We start from the raw sequence: 25077 nt of genomic DNA, 5'->3' as shown, positions 1-25077 counted from the left end.
TGATGAGAAAGCTGTGGCATTGCCTAAACAGCATCATCCTAAGAGACATGGGTTTAGCAAAATATATTTTCCATAATTTTTTGAAAAGTTAAAATACTTAAAAATGAACACTGTCACTAGTATAAAGACTAGCATTAGAACAGGATAGACATAAATGTAAATAAGAACAGATTTCTGTTCCAAAAATATAATCCTAAATATATTTCCCTTTCAGTATAGGGAATCGAACTGGGGACTCTGAGGTATAAAAAAAAAACTGACAACCACTAAGCTATAGTTCAGTTTTAATATTGAATAAACATAAAGTAACCCCAATTCTCTAATTATAGAAATGTCTTTAATGGGACATTTATGAACAAAATAATTCCGTAAGTGAAGCATATGTACATGGAGGACTATTGTATATATGCAGGATAAGCCAGCTCCATTTTTCACTTATCAGAACACAGTACTAAAGCTGCTGACCAGCTGACATGCTCAGGTACCGTTCATATGCTGGCGACATGTAACTAATACTTGGAATACCTGGGCAACATCGTGTGTCCCTATAAAAATACAGTCGCTAAATTTTGTAGAATTCTTTAAAGTGCACAGTCTCCCTACTAGAAGACAAAAAGGCACTTACCTGCATCTAGTCTTCCGGCAGGAGGACAGCTTACATGGTATGAGAGGACACATACTCCTTACAGAGACCTGTGGAAAAAGAAAGAACAGAGTAAACCTACTCTGGCTTTCTATACATTGGGCAGCAAATATGTTAGGAAAATGCAGCAAGGCCCACCTTACAAGTTCCTAACTGCTTTAAAGCCACCACTGCCATACTGAAGAGACCCAAAAAACTTGCTTGTAGCAAAAGAAACCCAATTTTCTTCAGACACCAGAACTTCACCTCCATCATTAACAGAGGCAAAGATAATGACTGGGGTTTGTGGGAAGGGAATGATACTTAACAGCTTTGCTGGGTTCTCTTTTCCTCCTCCTGCTGGCCAGGAGTGATATTCCCACTAGTAATTGAGGACGTTGTGGACTCACCATATCTTAGGAAAGAAATTCCAATTTACTTCTACCTCTTTGTATTTGTCTTGTTTGTTGAAACATAACTCCTTTTCATGACGGTATACTGAGGTATGCGTAAGAGTGTTAAAGTGTCTTGAGCTCTATATGGCAGCAGTGTATACTACAATCATACATTTAGTTTTGAAAACGTGAGCATTCCTGAGCCTACCCCAGAATGCTGTCATGAAATTAAGCTAAATTTCAAAAAAGCATACCAGGAAAAACGGGTCAATTTAATAGTAGTAGTAGAATTTTATTTTTTTTATTATACTATTTCTCTGAATCAAAACATTTTAATTTTAACTTCTACATCCCTTTTAATAATGATCAATATCAAGATTTGTACCAAATTGTTTCAATTATCATACACCTACTAAAGTAATAGTCAGACATCCATGTTTTTCCAATACATTAAAACTTTGTAGTCAGTGTTGTTTCACAGATATGAATGTATAAATAAAACAGAGTTGAAAGATGCTTGATTATATTTTTACCTGTGGGTTACTAATACATTGGGCAGACAATCGTATAACAAAATATTTCCTCAAAGCCTCTAGTGATAGAAAATTAAGTATTGTAGGACGGTACCTGGACACATGGGACAACAGCTTGCTTCAACATTCAGTGGTTCCACGCAGGGTAGAGGAGGGCAGCTGACTGTAGAGCAAAGTGTTTGGCCTTGCAAGCAGTAGCAATGTGTGCAGCTGTCAATATCCCATCGTTCTTCATCAGCATATGTTTTGCCATTGAAATGACACACCACCTTCTTTGGTATGGTATCCTCTATATTAAAAAAAGCAAAAACATATATTCAGAATTTTGAACATATATGGTGCATATTTACTTGTTGATCTGCCATCTAATACCTCAGAAAAATGCACTACTTAGTAAATATGAATTAAAAAATTGGGCTTTATGTCTCTTTAAATGCTACTGTTTTGTCGTGTACCTTTTCAAATGCATACCCTATTGTACAATCTATACCTAACCACTTGTCTCATTATTTTAGACCCTGTTATTAAATTCACTACATTTGAGATACCAAGAAGATCTGCTGGTCTTGCTAATTCACCTCGGCCGTCTACGTATGATGATATAGAACCAAAATACAGCATATTCACAGAAAAATAATATAAAGTAAATTCAGCTGAAAGTGACTACAAGGCATACTGTATTTTCAAACCAGAGGCTTAATTTGCAGCCACAAAAAAAGTTGTAACACTGCAGTGAACTGTCCTTTAAAACTTGTATCAGCTGGCAAAGTAGGAGATTCAATACTTCACAAGAACATTTTATTTCCCCTCAGTTCAGCAAAGCACAAACCATAGGGTGATGATTTGGAACAAACTGAAATGAGAGAGATAAGCTGGACTGTAGAATACAGGGTGACATAAATAACGAGTGTCCTTCAAATGTTTCTACTAAAAGCATGTTTAATATAGCATGATGACAAGCTAAGGCTTTTTTTTTCAGTCCATGTGTTTAACAGCAATAATATTTGTCTTCCTGTATAACCCGAACAATTTAAATAAACTACAAAGTGGTGGGCTACTTAAAGTGATGGTAAATCCTAGTGTTTTTGAAACACTAAGATTTACCAGTGCTATAAATAAAGGGGACTTTCAGTTATGAAGTAAAAAAAACTTAATGCTGAAAGTTTATTTATTTTACTGCAATTTTATGTCAAGCTGAGTGCCTCTGGACGCCCGAGGCATAGCACTATTTTCTCAATAAGGTGGAGTTTCAACCTCTTAGCCAATAGCATGCTAAGCCATCCAGCCTAATGCCAATCGGAAGCATGGCTTGTAGACCTGCTTATTTGATCACTTTCTATACACATAGGCCTCCTTATCTTCTCTTTCTATATATACTTGAATAGTGAAATTTTTAATTGGGAAGACATTAGCTGGATAATGTACTGAGGCAAGTAGCTGATAAGAATCCAAGCACTGAGAACAGGTTGATGTTGATTTTTACTGCTGGCTCTTGTTTACAAAGCCTTTCTAAATAGAATACTTCAGTACTAAACTTTTTAGTAAAGGTGGTGGTTTCAACAGCAAACACAGCTATTTCAAATAAAAAATAAAGGTAAATAAGCTCTTTTACATGAAATAGCCCTTTAACCCCTTAACGACCAAGGACGTGCAGGGTACGTCCTCAGAAAAAAGGCAGTTAACGCCTGAGAACGTACCCTGCACGTCCTCGGTGTGGAAAGCAGCTGGAAGCGATCCTGCTCGCTTCCAGCTGCTTTCCGGTTATTGCAGTGATGCCTCGATATGGAGGCATCCTGCAATAACCTTTTACGGCCATCCGATGCAGAGAGAGCCACTCTGTGGCCCTCTCTGCACCGGACATCGATGGCCGGTATCGTTGGTGGGTGGGAGCCGGTGTGGGAGGTGGGTGGCGGCCATCGATGGCCCTGGTCATGTGGAGGGGGGCGGGATCGTGGGCGGGTAAGTCCGGGGGCGGGGGCGGGGGCGCGCGCACGTGCACAAGGGGGCGGGCGCGTGCACGGGGAGGGAGCGGGTGGGAACCGCTACACTACGGAAAAAATGTGTCCCAAAACAATAAAAGTGGGACAAAATTTAAATCTATAAAAAAAGCCCTTAGGTGTGATTTAGGTGGTGGGGGTTGGTCCGTGGGGGGGGGGGGGGGGGGGGGGGATTGAGCTACACTACAGAAAAAAAATAAACATTTGATTGTTCAAACTGGGTACTGGCAGACAGCTGCCAGTACCCAAGATGGCCCCCAATAAGGCTGAGAGGGAGGCTTAGAGAGCTGTTTTGGGGGGGATCAGGGAGGTTGGGGGTTAAGGGGGGATCCTAAACACAGCATATGTAAATATGCTTTTTTTTTTTCTTAAAAAAAACAAAACTTTTATTTTAGTACTGGCAGACTTTCTGCCAGTACTTAAGATGGCGGGGACAATTGTGGGGTGGGGGAGAGAAGGGAGCTGTTTGGGAGGGATCAGGGGGTGGGATGTGTCAGGTGGGAGGCTGATCTCTACACTAAAGCTAAAATTAACCCTGCAAGCTCCCTACAAACTACCTAATTAACCCCTTCACTGCTAGCCATAATACACGTGTGATGCGCAGCAGCATTTAGCGACTTTCTAATTACCATAAAGCAACGCCAAAGTCATATATGTCTGCTATTTCTGAACAAAGGGCATCCCAGAGAAGCATTTACAACCATTTGTGCCATAATTGCACAAGCTGTTTGTAAATAATTTCAGTGAGAAACCTAAAATTGTGAAAAAATTAACGTTTTTTTTACTTTGATCGCATTTGGCGGTGAAATGGTGGCATGAAATATACCAAAATGGGCCTAGATCAATACTTGGGGTTGTCTACTACACTACACTAAAGCTAAAATTAACCCTAGAAGCTCCCTACATGCTCCCTAATTAACCCCTTCAATGCTGGGCATAATACACGTATTGTGCGCAGTGGCATTTAGCAGCCTTCTAATTACCAAAAAGCAAAGCCAAAGCCATATATGTCTGCTATTTCTGAACAAAGGGGATCCCAGAGAAGCATTTACAACCATTTATTCTATAATTGCGTAAGTTGTTTGTAAATAATTTCAGTGAGAAACCTAAAGTTTGTGAAAAAATTTGTGAAAAAGTGAACAATTTTTTTTATTTGATCGCATTTGGCGGTGAAATAGTGGCATGAAATATACCAAAATGGGCCTAGATCAATACTTTGGGATGTCTTTGAAAAAAAAATATATACATGTCAATAGATATTCAGGGATTCCTGAAAGATATTAGTGTCCCAATGTAACTAGCGCTAATTTTGAAAAAAAGTGGTTTGGAAATAGCAAAGTGCTACTTGTATTTATGGCCCTATAACTTGCAAAAAAAGCAAAGAAGATGTAAACATTGGGTATTTCTAAACTCAGGACAAAATTTAGAAACTATTTAGCATGGGTGTTTATTGGTGGTTGTAGATGTGTAACAGATTTTGGGGGTCAAAGTTAGAAAAAGTGTGTTTTTTTCCATTTTTTCTTCATATTTTATAATGTTTTTTATAGTAAATTATAAGATATGATGAAAATAATGGTATCTTTTGAAAGTCCATTTAATGGCGAGAAAAACGGTATATAATATGTGTGGGTACAGTAAATGAGTAAGAGGAAAATTACAGCTAAACACAAACACCGCAAAAATGTAAAAATAGCCTTGGTCCCAAACGGACAGAAAATGGAAAAGTGCTGCGGTCATTAAGGGGTTAAAGTGTGTTTGAGCATTGCACAAACATTCCAAAAATAATTTTGCATACTGTGTTGCCATGAAGGTGCCAGATTTAGCCATTCCATTTTTATACAATTTTATATTCATATAATCTACATTTCCTGTCTTAGCACATCTAAAACAATCTCCAGGGGTTCAGCCCTTTTTTTTTTTCTATTTCGCAATTTATTTTAATAGTTTATTCCAACCAATTTAATATGAAGGAAGGTTGTTAGCTCACATCTACTGAAGTGTTAACAACCGTGTTGCCAACATCGCATCAACAACTTCGAGCTATGTAAAATAGGTGGCGAACACTACAGCAAGCAAGCTGAATTGGAATTAGAACAAACGACTGGATAGAAAATATTGAAAATTACTGAGTGGAAAGGTTACTTTATATCAAGTAGCAGCTTTAGAACTAAGCAGATTTTAGTTGCACACAAGTGCTGAAGCTATTCTATCTGTCTCATTATTCCAAATGAAATAAGCAACAGCCGTGAACCAACTGCTGCAGTGTTAAAACAAGAAAGGTAGCATTATTTGTTATAAATATGTTGTCTGTATTATTGCTTTGTACTGATAATATTTCCCAACATTCATAAGGAAAAAATGGGCAGAATTCCAGAAGCACGGACAACATACAAGGGACAGTAAACACCTTATGATTTAAATATAAAATGTTATTCATAGTAACAACTTTGCATTATATTTTTATTATGTATTGTGCTCTCTTTTCAAGTAATTTAGGTCTTAAAATGATGGATTTTTTTTAATTCTTAGAACTTGAAATACACACTGCAGAATTCTTAAGACTAACCCTGCTACTAATAGTTTCTTAATTTGATTTAGCAGATAACAATTTCTAAACAATGCATTTTATAATAACATTATGGGTGTGACCAGACTTGTTTTCTGCAGACTCAAGCCTTGATTGGTTCCTTTAAATAAGGCAAGTGGTGGGTGTAGTCTGGCTGCTAAAAAACTATTTCAGCAAAAAAATGGTAATTTGTTTTAAAAATGTTTAGACCTGGCTTATTCTATAGCAAGACAGCAGAGTTGGATTGTAATTACAAGGTGTACAATTTTCTGTCATCTGCATAAAAGAGCAGCTTGTAAACATGAATTTATGTGAATGCTTTCTAAAAAATGTGAAGTAAAAGCTGTTTAAATGACCTGAAAATAATACACCCCTGAATCAGTTCTGTACTTTCTACTAATTCTCACTGGCTGATAGACACTTTACTAAAGGTCACTGGCTGAGAGGCACTTCCTGTTAATACTCATTGGCTGGTAGGTGTGTCCTGTTGATGCTCATTGGCTAATAGGTTTGTTCTGTTAATGCTCATTGGCTGATAGGCACTTTACTAAAGGTCACTGGCTGAGATATACTTCCTAATAATGCTCATTGTCAGATACTTACTTCCTGTCAATACTCATTGACTGGTATGTGTGTCCTGTTAATGCTCATTGGCTGATAGGTACTTCCTGTGAATCCTTATTGTACCTTTCAGCTAATGAGCATTAGTAGAGGTGCACAACTTATATAGAGTTCAGGCATACCTATTTTTTTTAGACATAATGCTATTGGACACTTAATAGACTACAGTATAGTGCAAATATAACTGTATATTCACTGGGAAACAAACAAAAATGGCGTGACTACTTCATTGCTATATTTGCTTTATTGCGGTGGTCTGGCACCGAACCCGCAATATCTCTGAGGTACGCCTGTATTATATACCAACAGTTTTCTTCAGGCAACAGAGTGTCAATGTGTTTAAAGGACCATTATATACAGTCTAATTGCATACACAACAAATGCATAATAAAAAGACAATGCAAAATCACTTAGTCTGCATTTCAAATGAGTAGTAGATTTTTTTTCTGACTAATTTCAAGGTTAGTTCCCCCTGCTCCATGTGACAGCCAACAGCCAATCACAAATTGCACATAAGTATATACTGTGAATTCTTGAATATGCTCAGTAGGAAGTAGTGCCTCGCAACGTGTGCACATAAAAAGACTGTGCACATTTGGATAATGGATTTGAATTGGAAAGTTGTTTACAATTGTATGCTCTATCTAAATCATGAAAGTTTATTTTTGACTTTAGTGTTCATATGGATGACAGAAAAAAAAAATGAGTGCAGTATACCTACAAAAGAAAAAATAAAAGTGGTATTGACATAAATTGAAACTCGTGAATGGAAGTCTGTACCAAGTGAAGATTATTAGTGATCAGCTTGAGGGACAATTATATTATAGTTGCTCATGATCTAGTTACCACAGGCTGCAAAACTGATTTAGATTATTATATAGGACATGTCCAGAGAGCTATTGCTCCCCAGATTCAGTGACCAGTCCTTTGCTGGTCTGAACCTAACATTAATAAAATGCTTTTATTTTCTATGCAGTTATTGTGCCATTTCTGATGAATACAGGTTGCCCTCAGTTTACGCCGGGTTTAGGTTCCAGAAGGAATGGTTGTAAATCGAAACCGTTGTAAATTGAAACCCAGTTTATAATGTAAGTCAATGGGAAGTGAGAGAGTTAGGTTCCAGGCCCCTCTCAAAATTGTCATAAGTAACATCTAATACATTATTTTTAAAGCTTTGAAATGAAGACTTCAAATGCTAAACAGCATTATAAAATTAATAAAATAATCACACAACACAGAATATATAATTAAACTAAGTTAAATGAACAAAAACATTTGCTAATTAGCATTATTAACCTAACAAAATAATCACACAACACAGACTTCACTTGCATTTTTCTGCAAACAGTTCTTTCTATGCATTCAAATCTGGACTGATTTATAGAAAGGAAGATCTTGTTCCTTTGAAATCTGCTCGATAGCTCAGGTCTGGTTAAACTGATTAATTTCAACTTGCTTGGCTTTGCTGCAACACAAGCGGACAGCTCCACCTACTGGCTATTTTAAGAAATGCACCGCTTCTCAATGCTTTTCAATAGCAGTCACATGACTGGAAAAAAGGTTGTTATTCTGAAACGGTGTAAATTGAACCGTTGTAAACCGAGGGCCACCTGTATATAAAATATAACTTGATGTCCTTTTAAGGGGTCTTTTACTGCATATACCACTTTGATGTCACCTGCTGCCTACAGACAGAATAAGAAAACAAAAGAGGAAAACATTTTTTGTGGCTAAGCAATGTGATGTAGAATATCATTTATACAGGATGAAAAAGGACAATGGCACCACCCTTCTAATAGACTGATTGTTTATGACAAAATTTGGTTCCTAACCAAGATACCACAGTATGTTTACATTAATCCAGGCTTAGAAGTTTCATACCACACTACAGTTGCAGGATTTCCTAGGTTTTGTGGAAGTAGTGTCTTGTTTCCAAAAAATATCAATATGCACAGAATCTCCATCCCTCAATGTTCTATTTCAGGTTTAAACTATGTTTAAAGAGATTAGTGTGTATTAAACATTTCCACTACCTCTATCTACTTCTTAAAGGGATATGAAACTCCAAATTTTCCTTTCGTGATTCAGATATTTCATGCAATTTGAAACAACTTTCTCACGTATGTTAATTATCATTTTTTCTTTGTTGTCTTGGTATCTTTGGTTAAAAAGCAGGGATGTATGCTTAGGAACGGCCAATTTCTGGAGCACTGTATGGAAGGGGCTTTGCAAGAATGTTATTCATTTGCAAGAGCACTAGATGGCAGCACTGTTTCCTGCCATGTAGTGCTTCTGACACCTTCCTATGTATCTCTTCAACAAAGAATAACATGGAAACAAAGCTAATTTTATAATAGAATAAATTGGAAACTTTTTTTTTAATTGTATGCTCTGTTAGACTCACAAAGGAACATTTTTGGGTTTCATATTCCTTTAAGCAAAGGCAATGGACACATTTCCTGGATAACTGCAGTTTAAAATAGACTTAAGTATGGCAACTTAGTGTCACTTTCAAAGTTGCTGTTCTGAAGAGCTGGCAGCCAATCCAGTGGAAACAAAGATACCAAACAACAGCGCTCTACAGGTGTTGATGTATGGGATAGGACCGTTCCTCAATTCCAGTTCTTAGAGCACACTAACAGGCAACATTTTCAAGATATCGGAACAAGGGCATAGGTAAAATAGTCAGCTGACCAGTAACAAAAGTTATTAACCCAAGTGTGCCCTGAAGAATAGAGTTGAGAAACACGATTTACGTATATGAATCTGGCTTATAGCTCTCACATGAGACAGCGGCTAGGCAAATTAAAGTAAACTTTCAAATGTATGCTGCTCATTTTTTCAAAGTAAAAGTAAATGTTATTGCATTTTATCATTCATTTTTCATAATGGAATGCTATTGCAATCAATGCTCCATTAAAGGCCCGTTATAGTCTACAATTATGTGCTGCAATTCATTTTAAGATTAGTGACCCTGCAATGCTATGTGTTTAACCACTGCAGGTCCTGAGTGAATACTGCTGCTGACCCAATCAGCAGTGCTTCTTGAAACTAGCTGATTGTAGTTTCTACTCAGGACCAGCAGTGCTCTGCAATAACTAGTTTTAAATGACACGCTCTAACGAATTAGAGCACATCATTTTATAACATTTTTATAACATCAACTTTATAATGGCCCTTTAAGGTCTGGTGTATATTGCACTTTGAAGTGCAAAATTTCACTTTGCTCATTGAAATGCCGTGTTTGATTACAACCTCCCTGATTGGTTCTAGTGGTCATGTGGTAGCACAAAATAAAAAAGTCAATTGGCTCTCTTTACTGACTTTACATACTTTTAAAAACAGCGCACAAATCTTTAGTTCATCTGCACTTCTATACTTTTCAACACAGCCCTTAAAGCAGACATCTTAAAACTTGGCACTCCAGAGGTTTTGGAACTACATTTCCCATGATGCTCAGCCAGCATATCAGCTGGCTGAGCATGATGGGGAATGTAGTTCCAAAATCTCTAAAGGGCAAAGATTGAGGATGTCCGCCTTAAAGGGATCTTGTAGTTAACTTATTTGTTTCATGGAAAAGAGTTTCATAAATGTATATGTTTTCTTATCATATTTCAGGGGTGTGTCCCTCTCCACCAATAAATAAAGGCATGAGGATTAGTAGGTAGTACAAAGCTAATGCTGTAGTATTTAAATTCAAATAGCTTTTAAGTATTTTATTTCAGGCAATATGTCTGTCATAAAAAGAGAATACTTGGACACAAAGCCCAGGGAAGCATGGTGGATATAGAAATACAGGTGCTGCTTAATAAGGTTAAAGAGATAGGAAAGTCACAATTAAATTTGCAAGAATCAGACAGAGCATGCAATTTTAACACACTTTTAAAATCACTTCTATTTTCAAGTGTGCTTTTGTTCTCTTGGTATCCATGGTGGAAAATGAATATGCACTTATCCTACACTAGTGGGTGCTAGCTGGTGATTGGTGCCTGAATACATTTGTCTCTTGTGATTGGCTAACTAGATGTGTTCAGCTAGCTGCCAGTAGTGCAATGTTGTTCCTTCAGCAAAGGATAACCAGAGAATGAAGCATATTTGATAATAAAAGTAAATGTAAAAGTTGTTTAAAATGGTATGTTCTATACAAATTATGAAGGAAATGTTTGAGGTTTCCTGTCCCTTTAATTCGACAATGTAAATGATTAATTCCTCTACTTGACATATTGTGTTTTGCAAAGCCTTGAAGTCAAGTACAAACCTGGTGAGCAGTGTGACCTCACTTTATACAGTTTAGCTTTTACAACAGTGTATCAATGATTAGCACCATAGGGAAGGAAACAACAGGTATCTACACTCTGCAGTTGGCATAAACCGGCCTCCCACTGAGCAGATTGACATAGCAAATATATGTGCCAGTTTTTTGCTAGAAATAGCTTAAAGGGACATGTAAGTCAAAATTAAATCTGAACATAATAGTTTTTTTCACAACTTATAGGTTTGAGTGCATTCTACGAAATTTTAAACCCCCGATGCTCCTACATGTTGCACAGTGACTGCTTGATATGTGCAAAATCTCATTTATAATCTGTCTCTAATTGGGTACAACAAAAAAGCTCAGATAAAAAAAAAAAACACAAGAGGCTTTTGAAGGAGTGTGTCCCTAGACAGCAAAACAAAATGACAGTTATAAATCCTTTTAAAACTTTTTGTATGCCGATCTTTTGCAATGCAGTGATTTATTTAATATGCATACATAAAAAAATAAATATAAAAAAATAAATATTTGAATGTCCCTTTAAAGGCTGAAGTCTGGAATTCCCAGTCCCAACACAGTAATGTCCAAACCCCACCTGCAGGAAATATGAGTAGCTCAGAGCATCCCAGACCTGGCCTGGACATAGGACCAACCACATATCTGAGCATCTCAAAATGGGAGTTGAGAATGTTGCTGGGTATGCAGAGTTATTCAAGAAAGAATTCCACAATAATAAATATGGAACTTTTCCACATTTTATCAATTCCATATTTATTTATTTATTCATTAATTTATTTGTGGGGTCCAAGACCCCAGAGAAAATAAATATAAAAACATTTTTAGAGTGAATAAATGATATTAATTATCAAAGCTGAGAAAAAAAATATTTTAAAAAAAGGACTTAAAGGGCCACTAAACCCAAAATCTTTCTTTCATGATTCAGATAGAGAATAGAAATGTAAACAACATTACAATGTACTTCCATTATTTATTTTGCTTCATTTTTTAAATATCCTTAGTTGAAGAAAAAGCAATGCACATGGTGAGCCAATCACACAATGCTTCTATGTGCAGCAACCAATCAGCAGCTAGTGAGCATATCTAGATATGATTTTCATCAAAGAATATCAAGAGAATAAAACAAATTAGATAATATAAGTAAATTAGAAAGATGTTTAAAATTGCATTCTCTTTCTAAATCATAAAAGAAAAAATGTGGGTGGCATGTCCCTTTAAAGGGACATGAAACCCAAAATGTTTCTTTCATAATTCAGATAGAGAATACAATTTTAAATAACTTTACAATTTACTTCTATCTTTTAATTTGCTTCCTTCTCTTGTTATCCTTTGCTGAAAGGTTTATTTAGGCAAGCTCAGGAGCAGCAAAGTACCTAGGTTCTAGATGCTGATTGGTGGCTGCATATATATATTGAATGTAATTGGCTCCCCCATGAGTTCAGTTAGAAACCATTAGTGCATTGCTGCTCCTTCAACAAATGATACCAAGAGAATGAAACAAATTAGATAATAAAAGTAAATTGGAAAGTTGTTTAAAATTGTATTCTCTATCTGAATCCTGAAAGAAAAAAATTTGGTTTCATGCCCCTTTAAAAGGATACGAAAACCCAGATAGAGAATGCAATTTTAAATAACTTTCCAATTTATTTCTGTTATCTAATTTGTTTTGTTCTCTTTGTATGCCTTGTAGAAAAGTATATCTAGGTAGACTCAAAAGCTGCGGATTGGTGGCTGCACATATATGCATCTTGCCATTGGCTTTCAGCTAAATCCCAGTAGTGCACTGCTGCTCCTTCAACAAAGGATATCAAGTGAACAAAGCAAATGAGATAACAGAATTAAATTGGAAAGTTTTTTAAAATTGTATGATCTATTTGCATCATGAAAGAAACATTTTGGGTTTCGTATCCCTTTAAGTGGGATAGGATGCCAGTAATGCATAATAACTAGACAAGAAAGTAAAGCAACTTCATAAACATTTCAAATGGAGGGTGAATTAACAACAGTACAAATCTGTAAAATAAATGCCTATCATTATGTGACATATTAAAGGGAAAGTAAAGTCAAAATTATAATGTCATAGTCTTAAAGTGATCACAAACTTTAGCTAATCAAATGCCACATAAGTAATCTTTCCCATAAAAAAATGTTTTGTTTTTTTATCTATCAGTGAAAAGGGTTAAATCCATGCCTATAGTAATGCTTCTATTACAATGTTATGCCGGCCCACTGGGATGAATTCTTCTTTTTTTCTATGTTAATTCCAATGAACATCCAATCAGTGTGTGTGTCATATGACACTCTTGAAGTCCAGCCCTTTGAAAGCCCTTAGGAAGTCTATGTAGAGAGTGGGTGGAAATGCTCTCTGTGTCACAGCCCAGCCAAAAGAGGAAATTAAGGGGATGGAGAAACAGAAGATACTAAGTAGCATTTCAATTTTTTATGATAAAAATAAATACAGTTTTTTTTTTATTTTTTTAAATGTGATTTTGCTTGTATGCCGATATATTTTTCATTGCAATATTCTTAAAGTCTTAAAATTTACCATCACTTTTAATAGAACATGCAATTTTAAACAACTTTCCAATTTAACATGAAAACATTGAAGTGCTAAGCAGTGCTTCTATCACCAAATTTACTTTTTTTCCCTCAGTATCCTTTGTTGAAGAGTTAATCTAGGTAGGCTCATAGGAGCTCAGCAGCAAACATGTGTCTTTAGTATGCTAGTAGACTGGGAGTTGGCCTTAACAGCCAATAAGCAATCTGTCCCTAAAGCTGTTCTGCATCAATATGAACTTGCTGTTAGATTCCAAATCAGTTTAAACGGATTTAGCTAAACATTTTTCAAGCACAAACAATATATATATTTTACTTTGTTTAAAAAAGTGCTCCTTCCTCTGTGTGCCATAGTTTTTTTTATTTTTTTTAAATATCTTTAATGATAGTAGAAAACTAATTAAAGGGATATGAAACCTAAAAAAATATTTTGTGATTCAGACAGAGGATACAATTTTAAAAATGTTTCTATTACACTTCTATTATCAAATTTGCTCCATACTGGTGGTATTCTTTGTTGAAGAGATACCTAGGTAGGAATCTGGAGCACTACATGGCAAAAAAACAGTGCTGCCTTCTACTGCTCTTGCAAATAAAACAGAATTTATGTTTACCTGATAAATTTCTTTCTCCAACGGTGTGTCCGGTCCACGGCGTCATCCTTACTTGTGGGATATTCTCTTCCCCAACAGGAAATGGCAAAGAGCCCAGCAAAGCTGGTCACATGATCCCTCCTAGGCTCCGCCTACCCCAGTCATTCGACCGACGTTAAGGAGGAATAATAGCATAGGAGAAACCATATGGTACCGTGGTGACTGTAGTTAAAGAAAATAAATTATCAGACCTGATTAAAAAACCAGGGCGGGCCGTGGACCGGACACACCGTTGGAGAAAGAAATTTATCAGGTAAACATAAATTCTGTTTTCTCCAACATAGGTGTGTCCGGTCCACGGCGTCATCCTTACTTGTGGGAACCAATACCAAAGCTTTAGGACACGGATGAAGGGAGGGAGCAAATCAGGTCACCTAAATGGAAGGCACCACGGCTTGCAAAACCTTTCTCCCAAAAATAGCCTCAGAAGAAGCAAAAGTATCAAACTTGTAAAATTTGGTAAAAGTGTGCAGTGAAGACCAAGTCGCTGCCCTACATATCTGATCAACAGAAGCCTCGTTCTTGAAGGCCCATGTGGAAGCCACAGCCCTAGTGGAATGAGCCGTGATTCTTTCGGGAGGCTGCCGTCCGGCAGTCTCGTAAGTCAATCTGATGATGCTTTTAATCCAAAAAGAGAGAGAGGTAGAAGTTGCTTTTTGACCTCTCCTTTTACCTGAATAAACAACAAACAGGGAAGATGTTTGTCTAAAATCCTTTGTAGCATCTAAATAGAATTTTAGAGCGCGAACAACATCCAAATTGTGCAACAAGCGTTCCTTCTTTGAAACTGGTTTCGGACACAGAGAAGGAACGATAATCTCCTGGTTAATGTTTTTGTTAGAAACAACTTTTGGAAGAAAACCAGGTTTAGTACGTAAAACCACCTTATCTGCATGGAACACCAGATAAGGAGGAGAACACTGCAGAGCAGATAATTCTGAAACTCTTCTAGCAGAAGAAATTGCAACTAAAAACAAAACTTTCCAAGATAATAACTTAATATCAACGGAATGTAAGGGTTCAAACGGAACCCCCTGAAGAACTGAAAGAACTAAATTGAGACTCCAAGGAGGAGTCAAAGGTTTGTAAACAGGCTTGATTCTAACCAGAGCCTGAACAAAGGCTTGAACATCTGGCACAGCTGCCAGTTTTTTGTGAAGTAACACCGATAAGGCAGAAATCTGTCCCTTCAGGGAACTTGCCGATAATCCTTTTTCCAATCCTTCTTGAAGGAAGGATAGAATCCTAGGAATCTTAACCTTGTCCCAAGGGAATCCTTTAGATTCACTCCAACAGATATATTTTTTCCAAATTTTGTGGTAAATCTTTCTAGTTACAGGCTTTCTGGCCTGAACAAGAGTATCGATAACAGAATCTGAGAAACCTCGCTTCGATAAAATCAAGCGTTCAATCTCCAAGCAGTCAGCTGGAGTGAAACCAGATTCGGATGTTCGAACGGACCCTGAACAAGAAGGTCTCGTCTCAAAGGTAGCTTCCAAGGTGGAGCCGATGACATATTCACCAGATCTGCATACCAAGTCCTGCGTGGCCACGCAGGAGCTATCAAGATCACCGACGCCCTCTCCTGATTGATCCTGGCTACCAGCCTGGGGATGAGAGGAAACGGCGGGAACACATAAGCTAGTTTGAAGGTCCAAGGTGCTACTAGTGCATCCACTAGAGCCGCCTTGGGATCCCTGGATCTGGAGCCGTAGCAAGGAACTTTGAAGTTCTGACGAGAGGCCATCAGATCCATGTCTGGAATGCCCCAAAGTTGCGTGACTTGGGCAAAGATTTCCGGATGGAGTTCCCACTCCCCCGGATGCAATGTCTGACGACTCAGAAAATCCGCTTCCCAATTTTCCACTCCCGGGATGTGGATAGCAGACAGGTGGCAGGAGTGAGACTCCGCCCATAGAATAATCTTGGTCACTTCTTCCATCGCTAGGGAACTCCTTGTTCCCCCCTGATGGTTGATGTACGCAACAGTCGTCATGTTGTCTGATTGAAACCGTATGAACTTGGTCCTCGCTAGCTGAGGCCAAGCCTTGAGAGCATTGAATATCGCTCTCAGTTCCAGAATATTTATCGGTAGAAGAGATTCTTCCCGAGACCAAAGACCCTGAGCTTTCAGGGATCCCCAGACCGCGCCCCAGCCCATCAGACTGGCGTCGGTCGTGACAATGACCCACTCTGGTCTGTGGAATGTCATCCCTCGTGACAGGTTGTCCAGGGACAGCCACCAACGGAGTGAGTCTCTGGTCCTCTGATTTACTTGTATCTTTGGAGACAAGTCTGTATAGTCCCCATTCCACTGACTGAGCATGCACAGTTGTAATGGTCTTAGATGAATGCGCGCAAAAGGAACTATGTCCATTGCCGCTACCATCAACCCGATCACTTCCATGCACTGAGCTACGGAAGGAAGAGGAACGGAATGAAGTATTCGACAAGAGTCCAGAAGCTTTGTCTTTCTGGCCTCTGTTAGAAAAATCCTCATTTCTGAGGAGTCTATAATTGTTCCCAAGAAGGGAACCCTTGTTGACGGGGATAGAGAACTCTTTTCCACGTTCACTTTCCAGCCGTGCGATCTGAGAAAGGCCAGGACGATGTCCGTGTGAGCCTTTGCTCGAGGGAGGGACGACGCTTGAATCAGAATGTCGTCCAGGTAAGGTACTACTGCAATGCCCCTTGGTCTTAGCACAGCTAGAAGGGACCCTAGTACCTTTGTGAAAATCCTTGGAGCAGTGGCTAATCCGAAAGGAAGCGCCACGAACTGGTAATGTTTGTCCAGGAATGTAAACCTTAGGAACCGATGATGTTCCTTGTGGATAGGAATATGTAGATACGCATCCTTTAAATCCACCGTGGTCATGAATTGACCTTCCTGGATGGAAGGAAGGATAGTTCGAATGGTTTCCATCTTGAAAGATGGGACCTTGAGAAATTTGTTTAAGATCTTGAGATCTAGGATTGGTCTGAATGTTCCCTCTTTTTTGGGAACTATGAACAGATTGGAGTAGAACCCCATCCCTTGTTCTCTCAATGGAACAGGATGAATCACTCCCATTTTTAACAGGTCTTCTACACAATGTAAGAACGCCTGTCTTTTTATGTGGTCTGAAGACAACTGAGACCTGTGGAACCTTCCCCTTGGGGGAAGTCCCTTGAATTCCAGAAGATAACCCTGGGAGACTATTTCTAGCGCCCAAGGATCCAGAACATCTCTTGCCCAAGCCTGAGCGAAGAGAGAGAGTCTGCCCCCCACCAGATCCGGTCCCGGATCGGGGGCCGATATTTCATGCTGTCTTGGTAGCAGTGGCAGGTTTCTTTGCCTGCTTTCCCTTGTTCCAGCCTTGCATTGGTCTCCAAGCTGGCTTGGCCTGAGAAGTATTACCCTCTTGCTTAGAGGACGTAGCACCTTGGGCTGGTCCGTTTTTACGAAAGGGACGAAAATTAGGTCTATTTTTTGCCTTGAAAGGCCGATCCTGAGGAAGGGCATGACCCTTACCCCCAGTGATATCAGAGATAATCTCTTTCAAGTCAGGACCAAACAGCGTTTTCCCCTTGAAAGGAATGTTTAGTAGCTTGTTCTTGGAAGACGCATCAGCCGACCAAGATTTCAACCAAAGCGCTCTGCGCGCCACAATAGCAAACCCAGAATTCTTAGCCGCTAACTTAGCCAATTGCAAAGAGGCGTCTAGAGTGAAAGAATTAGCCAATTTGAGAGCTTTGACTCTGTCCATAATCTCCTCATAAGGAGGAGAGTCACTATCGAGCACCTTAATCAGTTCATCAAACCAGAAATATGCGGCTGTAGTGACAGGGACAATGCATGAAATGGGTTGTAGAAGGTAACCCTGCTGAACAAACATCTTTTTAAGCAAACCTTCTAATTTTTTATCCATAGGATCTTTGAAAGCACAACTATCCTCTATGGGAATAGTGGTGCGTTTGTTTAAAGTAGAAACCGCTCCCTCGACCTTGGGGACTGACTGCCATAAGTCCTTTCTGGGGTCGACCATAGGAAACAATTTTTTAAATATGGGGGGAGGGACGAAAGGAATACCGGGCCTTTCCCATTCTTTATTAACAATGTCCGCCACCCGCTTGGGTATAGGAAAAGCTTCTGGGAGCCCCGGCACCTCTAGGAACTTGTCCATTTTACATAGTTTCTCTGGGATGACCAAATTTTCACAATCATCCAGAGTGGATAATACCTCCTTAAGCAAAATGCGGAGATGTTCCAATTTAAATTTAAAAGTAATCACATCAGATTCAGCCTGCTGAGAAATGTTCCCTAAATCAGTAATTTCTCCCTCAGACAAAACCTCCCTGGCTCCCTCAGATTGGGTTAGGGGCCCTACAGAGATATTAATATCAGCGTCGTCATGCTCTTCAGTAACTAAAACAGAGCATCCACGCTTACGCTGACAAGGGTTCATTTTGGCTAAAATGTTTTTGACAGAATTATCCATTACAGCCGTTAATTGTTGCATAGTAAGGAGTATTGGCGCGCTAGATGTACTAGGGGCCTCCTGAGTGGGCAAGACTCGTGTAGACGAAGGAGGGAATGATGCAGTACCATGCTTACTCCCCTCACTTGAGGAATCATCTTGGGCATCATTGTCATTATCACATAAATCACATTTATTTAAATGAATAGGAATTCTGGCTTCCCCACATTCAGAACACAGTCTATCTGGTAGTTCAGACATGTTAAACAGGCATAAACTTGATAAGAAAGTACAAAAAACGTTTTGAAATAAAACCGTTACTGTCACTTTAAATTTTAAACTGAACACACTTTATTACTGCAATTGCGAAAAAACATGAAGGAATTGTTCAAAATTCACCAAACTTTCACCACAGTGTCTTAAAGCCTTGAAAATATTGCACACCAATTTTGGAAGCTTTAACCCTTAAAATAACGGAATCGGAGCCGTTTTAAGTTTTAACCCCTTTACAGTCCCTGGTATCTGCTTTGCTGAGACCCAACCAAACCCCAAGGGGAATACGATACCAAATGATGCCTTCAGAAGTCTTTTATAAGTATCAGAGCTCCTCTCACATGCGACTGCATGCCATGCCTCTCAAAAACAAGTGCGCAACACCGGCGCGAAAATGAGACTCTTCCTATGCTTTGGGAAAGCCCCTAAAGAATAAGGTGTCTAAAACAGTGCCTGCCGATATTATTATATCAAAATACCCAGAATAAATGATTCCTCAAGGCTAAATAAGAGTTAATATCAATCGATTTAGCCCAAAAAATGTCTACAGTCTAAATAAGCCCTTGTGAAGCCCTTATTTACAATCGTAATAAACATGGCTTACCGGATCCCATAGGGAAAATGACAGCTTCCAGCATTACATCGTCTTGTTAGAATGTGTCATACCTCAAGCAGCAAAGGACTGCAAACTGTTCCCCCAACTGAAGTTAATGCTCTCAACAGTCCTGTGTGGAACAGCCATGGATTTTAGTTACGGTTGCTAAAATCATTTTCCTCATACAAACAGAATTCTTCATCTCTTTTCTGTTTCTGAGTAAATAGTACGTACCAGCACTATTTGAAAATAACAAACTCTTGATTGAATAATGAAAAACTACAGTTAAACACTAAAAAACCCTAAGCCATCTCCGTGGAGATGTTGCCTGTACAACGGCAAAGAGAATGACTGGGGTAGGCGGAGCCTAGGAGGGATCATGTGACCAGCTTTGCTGGGCTCTTTGCCATTTCCTGTTGGGGAAGAGAATATCCCACAAGTAAGGATGACGCCGTGGACCGGACACACCTATGTTGGAGAAATAACATTCTTGCAAAACTTCTGCCGTGTAGTTTTCCAGCCACGTGCATGCTCCTGAGCTTATTTGATAATAGAAGTAAAATAGTCATTTGTTTGAAATTGCATGCTCTATCTGAATCATGAAAGGAAACAAACTGAATTTCATGTCCCTTTAAAGCGATACAAAACCCAATGTTTTTTTTTTAGATTTATATACATTTTTATAAATTAGAAAGTTGCCATTTTAAGCAACTTTCTAATTTACTCCTATTGTAAAATTTTCTTCGTTCTCTTGCTATCTTTATTTAAAAAGCAAGAATATAAAGCTTAGGAGCCGACCCACTTTTGGTATATAACCTGGGTTACCCTTGCTTATTGGTGGCTAAATGTAGCCACCAATAAGTAAGAACAATATGTGCTTTATTTAGACGGTCGAGTTTGTCAAATTCAAATTTATTTTTTCAAATATAGAAATAAATACAAAAAGATCTTATACATTCCATTATTATCAAAGATAGCAACCACTAGATGGTGCTAACGCACTACAAATTTCCAATTCACAATATTTCATTTATATCTTTAGAATCCTGCTATGCTTTGTGGTTTGAGCACACACGTATCAACAACTTCACTTTCAATCACTCATTATGTTGTGCCTGATAATAATAAGCTGTTCCACAGCCGTTATGTGCATATTCCCTTATTATCAACCACATAATTTATTGCTACATCCTTGTCATCAGATTCTTCTCATTTTAATTAAGAATCCAGATATTCTCACCTATTCTGCAACATCTGTGAACATTTTGTTTATTTCTGCTGCAGGATTAGATCAAGATCACAAATTAAAGGGACAGAACTACCACTATTTCAGCAAGGTTATATTAGAAAGATATACACATTTAAACAGTTCATTTTCATTTATCCTGACAGATGCTGCTTTTAAAAAGGGACATTAAACACAAATTGGAAGCTGTGAGAAACTGCAGCCTCACATCTGAAGGGCATTTTGTAATGAATAATGTATCTTTCTTTTCTCAAATTGGTATATTTTATGTTTGGTTTTTTTTCTTTGCCGTTCTGAACAAAAGGACCCCTTCCTAAACACTCACAACCCTGTAAAAATATATACAGGTAGCCCTCAGTTTACGCCGGGGTTAGGTTCCAGAAGGAATGGTTGTAAATTGAAACCATTGTAAATTGAAACCCAGTTTATAATGTAAGTCAATGGGAAGTGAGGGAGATAGGTTCCAGGCCCCTCTCAAAATTGTCATAAGTAACACCTAATACATTATTTTTAAAGCTTTGAAATGAAGACTTTAAATGCTAAACAGCATTATAAACCTACTAAAATAACCACACAACACAGAATATATAATTAAACTAAGTTAAATGAACAAAAACATTTGCTAAACAGCATTATAAACCTAATAAAATAATCACACAACACAGACTTCACTTGCATTTTTCTGCAAACAGTTCTTTCTATGCATTGCAATCTGGACTGATTTATAGACAGGAAGATCTTGTTCCTTTGAAATCTGCTTGATAGCTCAGGTCTGGTTAAACTGACTAATTTCAGCTTGCTTGGCTTTGCTGCAACACAAGCGTACAGCTCCACCTACTGGCTATTTTAATAAATGCACTGCTTCTCAATGCTTTTCAATAGCAGTCACATGACTGGAAAAAAAGGTTGTTATTCTGAAACTGTGTAAATTGAACCGTTGTAAAACGAGGGCCACCTGTATATATATATATATATATATGTGGCATGAATGTGCATTGCTGCTCACACATATGCAGTAGAAAAAAGAGAAGAAGGCAGAAAAGCCATCCTTTCTTGTCTTAAAAGGACAAGTAAATATAGTAGATTTGCATAATCAACAAATGTATGATAAAAAGACAAATGTAATAGCATATTGGGGGATGTTTATCAAAGGTCGGGCGGACCTGATCAGGTCTGCCAGACCTCGCTGAATGCGGACAGCAATACGCTCTCTGTATTCAGCATTGCACCAGCAGCTCTTGTGAGCTGCTGATGCAACAGCGCCCCCTGCAGATTCGCGGCCAATCGGGGACTTGTCAATCAACCTGATCGTACTCGATCGGGTTGAGTTTCGGCGATGTGTGTCCGCCTGCTCAGGACACACAGACCGCTGCTTCATAACTGCTGTTTCTGGCGAACACGCAGGCTCGCCAGAAACACGGGCCCTCAACCTCCATCCGGGAGCTTGATAAATGGGCCCCTTAGTCTGAACTTCAAATGAGTCATAAATTATTTTCTGACATATTTCAAAGTTATGTATATTTCCACTCCCCCTGTATCATGTGACAGCCATCAGCCAATCACAAATGCATATAGAAAATTCTATGAATTCTTGCACATGCTCAGTAGCAGCTGGTGACTCAAAAGGTGTAAATATAAAAAAGGCTGTGCACATTTTGTTAATTGAAGTAAATTGGAAAATTGTTTAAAATTGCTGCTGTATCTGAATCATGTATTTTGACTTTGGTATCCCTTTAAGTAAAGACTTATTTAATTACCTATTTTTCTTACTAAATGCTGATTTTTAAAATGTACTTTTAAGACAAATTAAACTGCTGCTTCACATCTGAAGGGCAATATGCAACAGCGAATAATGCATCTTTGTTTATCAAATGGATATATTTTATGGGGTTTTTCTCCCCTTTTCATTGATTTCTTTATCGTTTAAAACAAAAGGGTCCGCACAAAACATTCCCAAGCTTGTACATATATATGTTTAATGACTGTGCATTGTAATTTACTCATATGCAATAAGGTATTTAGGTGGTTAAGCATTATTTTCCATCTGCTCAGGTATTGAGTTATAATTTATGAATAGATTTATTAAACTGACCACCCAAATTAATTTGTACATCATTTCCAAAATGAAAATTAATACACACATACCCTACACTAGTGGGAGCTAGCTGCTGATTGGTGCCTGCACACATTTGGCTCTTGTGATTGGCTAACTAGATGTGTTCAGCTAGCTGCCTGTAGTGCAATACTGTTCCTTCAGCAAAGGATAACAAGAGAATTAAGCAAGTTTGATAATAAAAGTAAATTTGAAAGTTGTTTAAAATTGTATGTTCTATCTGAATCATAAATTCAATTTTTGGGGTTTCCTGTCCCTTTAATAAAGCAACAGTCAAGTCATATGCAATGTTAAACAATTTTATCAAATTTGCTTCATTTACTTTTTATCCTTTGCTGAAGAGCATACCTAGGTAGAGCAGCAGTGCATGGGTGATTTGTGGCTGTACATATATGCCTCTTATCACTGGCTCTCTCGATACATTAGAAAGTTGTTTAAAACTGCATGTTCTATCTGAATCATAAAAGTTAAATTTTTACTTTAGTGTCCCTTTAACCCCTTAGTGACCGAGGACGTGCAGGGTACGTCTGAAAAAAAAAGTCAGTTAACGCCTGACGACGTACCCTGCACGTCCTCGGCTAAAGTGAGTGCTGGAAGCGATCAAGATCGCTTCCAGGCACTATTACAGTACTGCAGGGATGCCTCGATGTCTAGGCATCCCTGCAGTGCTGTTACGGAGTGCCGGGACCGGATTGATCACTCCCCCTTGAGTGATCACTTCCAGTTTTGCTCCACGTGGAGCCCGGCAGTGCAGCAGAGCATCGGAAGCGATCGGACACGCTTCCGATGCTCTGCTAGTGTGCTAAGTGCCTCGGTGGGTCGAGGCACTTAGTTAGTAAATAAATTAAATAAAAATTGTTTAAAAAAAAAAACGGGTAATAAAATAAAAAGCCCCCACATATAGCCCCCCCCCCTCCCCCATGAGGCTTCCAAAATGGCGATGCCCGGTGCATCATGGGGCCTCTGGGGGTGTCCCTAGCCTGTCTCACCATAGGGGCAAGCTAGGGTCACCCAATCTGAGCCTTCTTAGAAAAAAATAAAAATAATAATAATAAAATCTCCCATTTGTCTGATCAGGTCAATATTTGTAAATATTGACTCTGATCAGTGTGGATCTCCCTCCCTCTCCTCACTTGCTATTTTGTTGGAGAGAGAGAGAGACCTGTATTTTAGCAGAGAGAGATTTATTTCTTTTATTTGTTAAAAAAATTAAAATCCAAAGGCTCTTTTCAGAGCCATTAACCCCTAGCTTGCCAGTGATCACTATAAATCACTGGCAGTAGCACAGCTGCACTTTTTTTTGCTGTCTGTGCATTTTTTTAGGGGTTAATTTTTGTTGTTGTATTTTTTTTTAAAAACCCAAAGGCTCCTTTCAGAGCCATTTAGCTAATTTAATTTAAAGACTATTTAACCCCTAGCTTGCCAGTGATCGCTATAAATCACTGGCATTAGCATAGCTGTACTTTTTTGCTGTCTGTGCATTTTTTTTAGGGGTTAATTTTTGTTGTTGTAATTTTTTAAAAACCCAAAGGCTCCTTTCAGAGCCATTTAGCTAATTTAATTTAATTTAAAGAGTATTTCACCCCTAGCTTGCCAGTGATTGCTATAAATCACTGGCATTAGCATAGCTGTACTTTTTTGCTGTCTGTGCATTTTTTTAGGGGTTAATTTTTGTTGTTGTAATTTTTTAAGAACCCAAAGGCTCCTTTCAGAGCCATTTAGCTAATTTAATTTAATTTAAAGAGTATTTAACCCCTAGCTTGCCAGTGATCGCTATAAATCACTGGCATTAGCATAGCTGTACTTTTTTTAAAAAAAACCCAAAGGCCATTTAGTTAATTAATTAATTTTGGTTTTCTGTGACAGATACAAAAATGTCACAGAAAAGATATAGTGCTGAGGAGGCGTATGCCATCCTTGCGTTAGAGTCAGATGCCTCTATGTCTGACTCAGACCCCAATTTTGACCCTGCCATATGCTCAGATACATCATTAGATGCAGTCTCAACTGATAGTGATGTATCTGTGGCTGCTAGCCCCCCTGCTAGCCCCCCTGCTAGCCCCCCTGCCAGCCCCCCTGCTAGAAGGAGGCGTGTTGCTGCCATTGCCGCTGAAGAGTGGGTAACGCCTCATCTCCAGAGGCCAGATATCCCACCCTTCACAGCAAATGCTGGCATA

General features: G+C 38.5%; 1 protein-coding gene across 3 annotated transcripts in view; it reads right to left on the bottom strand.

Annotated features, from left to right (window-relative positions):
• Nucleotides 1-25077, bottom strand: part of CRIM1 (cysteine rich transmembrane BMP regulator 1) — a 1124265-nt gene that overhangs the window by 20684 nt on the left and 1078504 nt on the right. For all 3 annotated transcript variants that reach the window (XM_053711878.1, XM_053711879.1, XM_053711880.1), the window contains one exon: nucleotides 1645-1839. In XM_053711878.1, the coding sequence (XP_053567853.1) occupies nucleotides 1645-1839 (195 nt within the window). The remainder of the gene's footprint in view (nucleotides 1-1644; nucleotides 1840-25077) is intronic.

This window comes from Bombina bombina, chromosome 4 (genome assembly GCF_027579735.1).
Source record: "Bombina bombina isolate aBomBom1 chromosome 4, aBomBom1.pri, whole genome shotgun sequence".
Taxonomy (NCBI): domain Eukaryota; kingdom Metazoa; phylum Chordata; class Amphibia; order Anura; family Bombinatoridae; genus Bombina; species Bombina bombina.
This window is presented reverse-complemented; position numbering and strand designations above follow the sequence as displayed.